This window comes from Thunnus maccoyii, chromosome 1 (assembly GCF_910596095.1).
Source record: "Thunnus maccoyii chromosome 1, fThuMac1.1, whole genome shotgun sequence".
Lineage (NCBI taxonomy): Eukaryota > Metazoa > Chordata > Actinopteri > Scombriformes > Scombridae > Thunnus > Thunnus maccoyii.
Genome location: NC_056533.1, coordinates 8,685,339 through 8,696,101, shown reverse-complemented (window position 1 = coordinate 8,696,101; position 10,763 = coordinate 8,685,339). Strand labels below are relative to the sequence as shown.

At 41.2% G+C, this 10,763-nt stretch overlaps 2 protein-coding genes across 7 annotated transcripts in view; one reads left to right on the top strand and one right to left on the bottom strand.

Moving 5' to 3' along the window:
- Positions 1-2,960: 2,960 nt before the first annotated feature.
- On the top strand, positions 2,961-4,031 carry LOC121897828 (high choriolytic enzyme 1-like). Its single transcript, XM_042412564.1, has one exon. It carries the CDS (start codon positions 3,130-3,132, stop codon positions 3,922-3,924), a length of 795 nt encoding a protein of 264 aa, XP_042268498.1. The 5' UTR covers positions 2,961-3,129; the 3' UTR covers positions 3,925-4,031.
- Positions 4,032-8,449: 4,418 nt separating this feature from the next.
- The window catches only part of LOC121893881 (multiple C2 and transmembrane domain-containing protein 2-like), a 38,875-nt gene continuing 36,561 nt past the window's right edge, over positions 8,450-10,763 (bottom strand). For 5 of the 6 annotated variants that reach the window (XM_042406051.1, XM_042406023.1, XM_042406042.1 and 2 more), the window contains 2 exons: positions 10,598-10,695; positions 8,450-9,618 (listed from right to left, as the gene is read on the bottom strand). In XM_042406051.1, the coding sequence (XP_042261985.1) occupies positions 9,571-9,618; positions 10,598-10,695 (146 nt within the window). In that variant the 3' untranslated portion in view covers positions 8,450-9,570. Of the gene's footprint in view, positions 9,619-10,597; positions 10,696-10,763 lie in introns of those variants that run through there. The other variant, XR_006095443.1, reaches the window with a different exon arrangement.

Here is a 10,763-nt window from a genome sequence, read left to right as displayed (position 1 = left end):
ATTGATGTATTAAGGTATGATCAATGATTCCAGAAAAATATTTAGAAAAGAAATTTCCATTTCAGTCTTTCAGAGAGTTTTCAATCCACTTTCATCTGTCAGAAAAATTGATTCTAATATAAATATTCAGCTGTTTTTTAAAGGTCTGTAGGCATTAAATTGTGAATTGTGTGTTCAATGCTTCAGGAAGAGGAGAAGCATTTTGACAGTAACTTTTTGAAGTTTTATATGTATTTCTGAAAATAATAGAAGTATGTAAAATTGTTGTAAAATTCATGTGGCCTGATCACTGCTGAGTAACCACAGACATTAATGGCTGTTAACAACTGTTACAACATTACAATTAATACTTGATACAGTAAATATAAAGAAACATGTTTGTCTGTTGAATTTGCTTTGGGTGGAGTATGGTTTTCTTTTCTGTTTTATTTGGATTTTGGCGACATATAATGGAAATGATGCCACACATTTGCCCTTCAGCCTTGTTATGTGTCCTTTTCGGCTTGCAGCCTCTCAGTATTAATGATGAACTGTCTGAAACCAGCCAACCAAGGACACCAACACTTTCCAACCAGTATGCATGTGTCCGTATCTCTCACAGTGCCTTCAATATATTTAAAAGTGGACTTGTCCTGTGAAAGTACTTGTGCAAATAAACTGAAAAAGCAACATGATATGAACATAAAATATGTATATAATTGTAAAAAGTGAACAGACAGCATGTACTTCATCCTTTCGGGGAAACTAGAGACCCGCTGTTCCTACATCTCTAAGACTAATCTGACTCAGGGCAAAGACAAGCTCTGCATTTACAAATGCTGCATGTACTTAAAGTGTCATTGGAGAGTGATATATGTAGTCTTTTCTTCTAGATATCTTGCATCGTCCCGCACCTTGTGTGTCAACGTGTTCTGCACTATTATTGGTTATCCGAATGTCTCTGCTCGAGTTAAAAAAAACAACAAATGCCTGTAATTTCGTTATTCCTGCTGAATGAAGTGATTCTAATTCTGGTCTTTTCACATATATGACCGGTTTCTCTTTTTATAAGTTATATTGAATTTCCCCTTGCTGAATGCTGTCTTTGCTCGCTGGCTGCATTCATCCAATCACCCCCCAGTGTTAGCTTTTGAGATTTGTGAGGGGAATGATTTTCATCTGCAAACAAACTGCTGTTCTTGATAGAATTCCTCCGTCGGTCCAGCCTGAGTGTTGTTATTAAGCAACCTAAAATGACACAGTCTGCAGGGGGGCCTGCCAGTGGAAAGATGCTGTCCATTAGCTGTCAACAATGACCACTGGGTCTACCCTCCCATGGGACTGGCAAGCAAGGCATCGTCTCATCCTGAGTCTGGCTGAGAGATCACACAGGCCCCATTGTCTCAACCAGCCTGGAGTCTTATTGTAGAAGCGCCTCTGGGAATGGACGAGCCTTCACGTCCGTGGTCTGTTAAAGAATGGGCTTTCTCCAGGCTAAGGCCATGAAAACTGTAAGGGGTGAATCTAGGGGAACACAGAGAGGCTACGGAGTAGATTTGGAATAGGGGCACCCCTCCTTAGACAAGTTTGGAGTCCCCATCCAGACCTCCCTCTCCCTCTCCCAGTGCTGACCTCCCTTCTCCACCTCTGTTTAATAATGCCTGGGCCTTGGTCATTATTTTGGGCAGATGGAGACGGGGGCAGGCAGTGAAAGGAGCTGGTGTCACTCCTGAGGAGAGGATGGTAGGGATGACAGAGAAGAAAAAGCGAATCAGAGAAAAGATCAAAAGCAGAAGCTCGCCTTTCACTCGCCTGAAAGCGCTAAAGAGGATAAGGAACGATCGGGCCTGGGGTCTCCTGTCCTCTCTGGCAATTAGACTCAGCTGATGGAGAGAAAGGCGTGAATGGCAGGGTTCAAGGCCCTCTCTAGGACTCACACAACGGGAAGGAGTTTTTTCCCCGACGCCTCCTTTATCTTCCTCTCCTTTCAGAGTGTCAGAAATGCAGCTGAAATATCTCTCCAAAGAGACAGCACAATCCCCAATGCCAAACCTTAATCACGGTGGCTGATGAGATTGAGAGGAGGGGGGGCGGCGTTTGAGAGAAAACACACATTCTTTTCACAATTCATCTTTACACTTTATATGAGGCCAGGATTCAAGGGAGGTGTAGTAGGTTTATGTGTGATAATTAAATTGAACAAATTAGAGTCCATATTTTCACAAGATAAGAACATGTATTCCATCCTCAGTACATAGTTAAATATCGATAAACAGCTATATGTTGTCGAATAAGGGCAGAAATCTGAATTGAAATGAAAACCACTTTTGTCATTCATTTCTGAATAAAAAAAACCTCAAGGAAAGTAGAAAATTAGAGAAGATAAAGGTGCTAAAGTTTTAACTCAGATGCATCAAACTAACAGAAAATGAATTCAATCAAAACACATAATAAATTAGCAAGCATGAATCAGTAACCAAATATACTGGTGAGTGTCCCTGATGGAGGGGCATCCATGATGGTTTTGTACAATGGGTTGGTCTGTTTCATGAAATTTAATATTCTTTTTTTTTTTTTTTTTTTTGACTAGGGAGCTGTCTTGGGCATGGCCACAGCAACATGTCCCATAGGAACCTATTACCATCCTCTACATATGCAAGAGTTTCAATAGGCCGTCTATCATCCCCACAGAGGGACATGCAGCTTTTGCTACAACTTTAACAGCTTGTCATAAAAAGTGCACAGGGGATTTCAATTACACAGGTCATCAGAAAGTGAAGAAACAGTATGTGGGTCACATAAATTTAATTTTTAACATATATACTTTGGTAAAGGTTGTGTAAAAGACACTTGTAATACAAGGACAAAATAAAACCAGCAGGGCTCAGTGTAGCTCACTCACAAAAAGGACAATATGGGGGAAGAAAACTTGAAGGGATTAGATCCCATGTTTAAAAAGTAGGTTTGTCTGTGGAGTCAGACTTCAGAGGTTTATTTAGGCCTAACAGTGTGGACCCCAACCCATAATCCTCCTGCAGACACACCTGTAGAGGAGAGTATAAAGACCCTGGACTGAACCGAGTCAGACATCAAGCTTCAAGGAGTCTCTCCAGAGCAGCTCACCACAGAAGTTCCACTGACACCAGACCCATGCTGAAGATGACTCCCTCTGTCAGCCTGCTGCTGCTGCTGCTGCTCGGCCTCTCTCAGGCACATCCTCTCCAAGAGGACGGAAGTGAAGAAGAGGATGACGACACTGTTGACATCAGCACCAGAATTCTGATGTCCAACAACGCCACCGATGAGATCCTGCTGGAAGGAGACCTGCTGGCTCCCAGAACCAGAAACGCCATGACGTGCTGGTCCCAGAGCTGCTTGTGGAGGAAAAGCTCCAACGGCAAGGTGATGATCCCCTTCACTGTAAGCAGTCAGTTCACCAGCTGGGAGAGGCAGAAGATCCAGAACGCCATGAAGGCCTTCCACAGCAGAACCTGCCTCCGCTTCGTCCCTCGTCAGAACCAGTATGACTACATCAGCATTGAGAACAAAGCAGGATGTTTCTCAGCTCTGGGAAGAACAGGAGGCAGACAGGAGCTCTCTCTCAACAGGCAGGGCTGCCTCTACCACGGCATCATCCAGCACGAGATCAACCACGCTCTGGGCTTCCAGCACGAGCAGACCAGGAGCGACCGTGACAGCTACGTCAGGATCAATTGGGAGAACATCGACCCGCGGATGGCCTACAACTTCTACAAGCAGAACACCAACAACCTGAACACTCCTTACGACTACTCCTCCATCATGCACTATGGAAGAACAGCCTTCTCCATCCAGTACGGCAGGGACTCCATCACTCCCATCCCCAACGCCAATGTCCAGATCGGCCAGAGGAAGGGCATGTCCCAGTGGGACATCAAGAGGATCAACAGGCTCTACAGCTGCTAACAACACTGCTGAACCCTTGACAGCCAAAGATATTATTTAGTAAACCAAATGAGCTCGGTGCCAAATGCAAGTTTCAGTTATATTGTAGAATCTAGGATTAAATCAATGACTCTGTGAAACCTGTTATGTGTAATTTGACTGGGAACTATAATAAAAGTAAAGTAAAATATATTTTGTCTCCGTTGCTATTTTATCTATTTTTGCTTATAGAAATTACGTTACTTATTTCACTTAAACCTTAAATTTGCAGTGTGGAACTTTTGTCTCCCCCTTCTGGCAGTGAGAGTAATTACAAAAACACTGTTGACACGTGCTTACATCATAGGCTCTGCCATACCCTACTCTGTTGTTACTGTTGCAGCTGTAAAACGGTGGAGATATTGTTTTGAGCGTCACACAACCCGTACGAAATGACTTGTCACACTATCAGAATTAGATCCATTCAGTCTGATAAGATTTGGAAAGTCTAGAAGAGCCGTATGATAACATTATTTTATCCCCATCCAAGTTAGCAGAGGGCTAACCCAAAGTTAGCCATTTGGCCACCAGTAGTCTTGGTGTGCATACTCTGCCCATACAGCATGTACACTATGCATTCATCCAGCCAGAGTGGGAATGTCGCCACCAACACCAGATTTAAAAACTCTGTATACTGTGAAATACAGAGAGATTTACCTGGCAGTGAGAGGCTTAAACAGCATTGTGTGAACTTGTTTGGCAATAGCTTGAATGTAACAGATGTTCATTTATATGCAAAAGTTGTGCACTGCAGGTTTAAGTTTGGTGATATTCTGTATTTTCTTGATGTAAACAAATTCCACAAAAAGACCAAAACCAACAAAGAATTGATCAAACAAGTATTGTCTGTGCATCCATAGCCTAATATATCTTATTCCTCTGTGCCATAGACCTCCACTGTTGTCCAAAACTATCTAACTAACACACCAGTGAGTCACATTGCTGCACTGGTTGACATGTACCTTCATTATCATGAACACACACATAGTAGTTTATTTTGACTTGATCCCACACACACCGTTCTTCTGCTGGGAATAACCACTAGTGCACTAAATGTGGACTAATCCAAAGCTGAAAATAGTTTCCAACAAACACACTATTTACTCCGGCTTGAGTGACCTTTGCAACAAACTACAGTTCTTAGCTGTTTTAGGAAGCAACTGAGTCTTTTAAGAAAATAAAACTTTGTATGTGTGACCCATTCTTTAAGATTTACACCTTCAGAAGGAGCAAAAGGGCTTTGGGCTGAGTGCCACAGTCTGCAAGTATTGAGATTAATGCATCGTTGGTTTTGGTCTTTTCATGGGATTTGATGAGAGTAACAAAGATGTAATTTTATGCCATTCTTATCCTTTAAATCTTGATGCCATGATCAGGAATTTAGCTTTTGTGTATGTTTATTTTCACAACTCAGGACATGCGTACATTTTCAAGTGGTTTGGTATAATTAAATAATATCATCACACACATCTTGAGGATCAATGGAGCTTGTCAGTTGCAAAGAGCAAAAGCTATAGACAAATATAAACACTACAAAAGATTTAAATATGGCAACAAACATGAAAATATTACAGTGACTGTTCCATTTTCATGTATGGAAGTATGAGCTCTGCTGTCCTATACAGATATTCAGTCAATATGTACTGTGTGTCTCCCTGAGTGTTTTACACATTTACACCTCACCTTGTGTGATTCTAAGTGAAAGATAGTTGACAAAAAACCTCAGTAGTCAGGATTTACTGATCGAGGAGTCTGAAACAAAAAATATAGTAAAACAAACAAAAGGCTAACTTAATATCAGTGTGCCTGTCTTTCTCACGAAATCATTTTGCATCTCCTCTGTCAATTAGAGCTGTCGGCTGTTCGTTGCCTCAGGCTCTTTTGGATCAAGGGCTTTGATGTTGGCCTGCTCAGGGACAACATGGTCACCCCACAGCCTCTGGGCAGCAGCAAAGCCTGTACACACGGGTTCTGTGATTTACCTGAGCCCAGACTCCCTGAAGGATTGTTAGCACTGTGGGGAGTGGTGGGGTGTCCACATGGTCAAAATCAAGCTCATTACTGAGACTACATAAGACTAATGAATGTTGTTGAATGAGGATAAAAGAATTGTGAGAAATCAAACATTTTGACACTTATTACGGCAAAATGGTTGATTGTAGATAAGTTGGTGCTGTAAGACTGTAATGAGACCTCTATAGACTGGTCTTTTTAAAGGAATAGTCAGACATTTTGGGAAATACGCTTGTTTGCTTACTTGCCAAGAGTTAAACTAGAAGATTGATAGCACTCTCTATAAAGACTAGAAATAGGGAAACAGCCAGCCTGGCTCTGTCCAAACACCTACAAACACCTCTAATGATCACTAATTAACACAATATATCTCAAGTGTTTTTATGGGAGTTACTATTTCTTGGCAGGGAGCAGTGACTTCCTGGAGTCTCCACTCATTGGCTGGCCTGGACACTTCACAGTGACAAGACTTTTTATTTTTACACTTTAAATGTGATATAACACGTTAATTAGTGATCTTAGGGCTGCTTAAAGGCAGATTTTTAACCTTAAGACAGAGCCAGGCTAGCTGTTTCTCCCTGTTTCCAGAGTTTGCACTAAGCTAACCAGCTGCTGGCTGCAGCCTTATATTTAGCATACAGACATTATAGTGGTATCAATCTATCTCTCAACAAGAAAGCAAATAAGCATTTCTCCCAAAACCCTGATAGTATCTTGAACTTATTGTTTTATTTTCTTTGAAATAATTGATCATTTTGGAGTATTAAAACACATAAGCAGTTTAACGGGAACTGACAATGATTCTTCTTCTGAGAGCAATTCCATGATAATTATGCATGTCTAATGATGATTGATGTTTGGAAAACATGAAATACATGATGGGAAGAGTGAATGGATGTGACTAATGTTCTGAAAGCAAATTAATATCTGACCACACTGCTTTGGAAAATCATGACATAATCACAATAAAGTGTTTTAATGGGAACCAATCAGCCACCGGTGTCATCATTAACTTTATTTGTGCTCGTGCTATATTTTGTACACTTATTTTTCCAGGAAAATGAACATCAAACATAAATAATACACAGGAAGAAGAGTCTCACAGAAATGGAGACAAATTGAGCCGTCTCAGAAACCAGCCTGTCAAGCTCGCAGTCAGTGTGGAATCTGCAGCATCTAATGTTTTATGTTGGGAACCAGTTAAACATTATGTTGCCTATTAGACCCCACCATCCCATTTCCACACACACAATGTAGTTATTAATGAGTTAATAAAGACTGTTCATAGATAATAATGGACATCCACACCCTCTACAGAGCTCCATATGCAGTGCCTCTCTCTCTCTACACACACACACACACACACACACACACACACACAGAGGCACAGCTTGCTGTTCTCAGGTCCGATTTCGAGTTCTAACAAGTCTTTTGAGACCGATCAGCCGCTGTATTTGTGGCTCATCAGAATGCATGTGCCACATCACATTAGTCCCCGCGTGTGAACCGTGATTTTACTTGGTAATTCTGAAGCGTCTCGCTCCCTATACATATTCACGCTGAGCCTATAAGTGTCAAATTGAGATGTCCTTCCAGTGTCCTTGACAGCGGGTTATTAATATTGAATACCTAAGTCAACATTATAACTAGATGAAGAGGTACACAGGTCATCGTCTGCCACATTCTCCACACCCTCTGTCCTCCAGACAATTGGACAAATCATCAAATGGTTTTAGATGGTGTAGGATATTATGTGTGCATCGCATAAAGCAGTTCAAGGATTTTCAGTTTATTCTCTAAAGGAGGTGTTATTTCATGTAATTCTCAAACATCCAATGTTAATAGAGTTAATAGAAATCAATTGTAGGGTTACAGTATGTTCAGAATGCAGACATCTTACATATCTAATTAGGTCAATCATTTAATTTTTCATATATAGCATTTAACACAAAATTAGGGGATTCTTATTGTATTTCATGAGAGCAGCTTTCCTCTAATTTCACTCATTTCTCATTTAAGAGTCTGCTGACTGTGAGCCCACGCGCTCTGACTCAAAAGCCATAAATCCCAGGGTATTACTCTGAACGCCAACATCTTAACTATTCCAATTCTCCAATCCCTAAATTGGTGCGGCTGGTGTTGCTTGTGGCTGGTTTTAAAATCCTCCTGCTCCTGAGCGGTGTGCAGCCCGGTACCGGAGGTTTGTGTGGCTGCTGTGCTTGATAGGATGCTGGCTGCAGGCGTCTCGTCACAGCAGCTGAGAGGAGGTCGCTGAGGTTCTCCTGCTCGTGGCGACGCCCAAGGGCCATCAACACAGCGGAGAGCCCGGGTGCTGGTGAGGTCTCATACAGCCTCGCCTCACTTCATGAAAGCCTAATGAAGAGAGGGGCTGTTAGACGCCCACAATCCTGCAGCACGGGAGCACGGAGAGGATGAGTGCGCCGTGCAGGGGAATTCAAAGAGACGCAGCACAGAGCTGAGACACACAGGCAGATAAAAGATGCTACACTGTGAGATTGTGTGCATTTAATGCCGTTAGAAGTGACAGACAGAGAGTCTTCATCAGTGATTCTCATTAATAAATAAAGTTGAGTGTGAACAGATCCACTCACAAGCAAAAGGTAAAACACAACATAAAGGACAATGCATCTTCTATGTGGGATGAATGAAAGTCTAGAACTAAATGCAGGCACTGATCTTTACATATAAAAGTAAGTCCATATTTTCATGCTGAAGTAAAAAGAGTCAGTCAATATTATATGCACATAGCTCTTGATCCATTTTCAAATGGAATTTTAAGAAAAATTTGAATATGTTGCATAATATTTGCTACCAACTTTGGATATGTTGCTGTTTATGTGAAACACTCAATTTCAAAACACACTTTAAGTGCATTTTGGAAAAGCAATTATTACCTGAAAGTCATTAAAACCACAAAAGACATTAAAATTATTGTTTTAAGAAAACATCTCATGATGACTCCTAATTTTATAAGTAACCCATAATGAGATTTACTTTTATCCCAGCAAATTGTTTTCTTGTTTTATTCCAATGGAGGATAATCAATTTTAGGATAAAAGTCTTCATATCTACCACCGTTGATTATATTAAAGTATGCACACAAATGTTATGTTCCAAACATGTACATTTAGCAAAATATAAACTGCTGGTTTCAATTGTAAAACACTTTCAGGGGGAAACATCTTAGGGTCAAGGGTATAAAATAAGCAGCTTTTGATTTAAAATCTAAAAGAATAAACTGTACATACAACAAAACACTTACAATCTTTAGAAATATTATTACAAATTGGTCCAGAAATGCACAGACAGACACATTATTAAAACATGTTACAAAATGTGGTAAAGTTTCATCTGCATAGTCCTCATTATGGACCTCTTTGGTTGGAAAGTCTTTAGGTGCTGGTGGATATGAGCGGGGCCGAGCTGTGTATCACCACAGTGAATTAAGATTCACACCTACCGCACACCCCACAACTGACAAAAAGTGAGACTGTGCAGTCCTCCAGCAGTGTCCACATCATCTGGGGTTCTCGGGTAGAAAGCGCACAAACAGCAGCATTCGGTCCCATTTATGTACCGTCCTCCTTCTCTGGTCTACGAGATCTTCTTCTTCTTGCTGCCTCTCATCTCACTGTACTGAACCTGCAGACAACAGGAACCAGAGTCACTTTATTCAACAAGCACCAAATATATGTTTATTTCCATATTATTACTGAGGCAGTGTAGTATGAAGTACTATGACTACTGGGCAGGATGGCTATAGTTGTGGATGGCTATAGTTGTTGTATAGACAGAAAAAAAAGAATAGTCAGCAGAGAAACTGGAAGGAGAGACACTGTCACTAAAGACAGAGGCCCAAGGGCATCGAAGAAGGAGAGGGAGGGAGACAAATGGGGTTAAACAGCTTAGAGAGAGAAGGACAGAGACAGAGAGGGTGAGGAGGAGAGGGGAAAGGGGTAAAAAGAGAGAAGACAGCGAGGAGAGTGGAAATAAAGGAAGAAGAGAGGTCAGCTCAGAGAGCAGATGGAGGAGGAGAAAAAGGAAAAAAAGAAAGAGGTCTATAGATTTCTTTTGAATAGTTAATACTTAAAAGACATAAAATGGTGCCTGGTTTATGGGCATGAGGTAGCCATTTTGGATGTCACTGAATAATATTTTCAACCATCAACACAAAATCCTGCAACCCTAATGGAAACTTTTGTGGGTAAATTGTGATGATTTTTCACATTAGAGTGATTCTTTTTAACATTTATCAATTTTTCTACCAAACCAGCAAGACTTAATCAATTGCTCTGCTTCTTTTTGGTTGATGTAAGTTGGAGTAGATGTTGTGTGGTGACTAATATTTTGCTGTTGTTGAGGTTGGTGAGTTCATAACGGAGACAACAACAGCAGTGTCTCCTGTCTCAGCCTGGGAACAGCCGAGCGAAGCAACAGACCTCCACCGGGGATGTATCATGACCAAAACACAACAGAAATTATACGGGGCTACATAATTATACAGATGAAGCTAATTATACAGACAAGAGTGAAGAATGCCTGGGAGTTGTTTTAGTAAAATGCAAAGCTAGCCGGCTCTGGGATTTTGGGCTTCCTGGCCGGCTGATCCAGCGGGGCTTACCTTCTGCACATCTGAAGGCACCCTCGTCAGGAAATCAAGCACTTCATTGTTGTCAATGCTGTACGGGTTCCGTAATTTCTTGGTGAATTTATTGATGCCTAAAACAGAAATTCACACCAACATATCATTAACACTAGTCTCCTGTGGCTGCGCTCTTTGTTTCCAC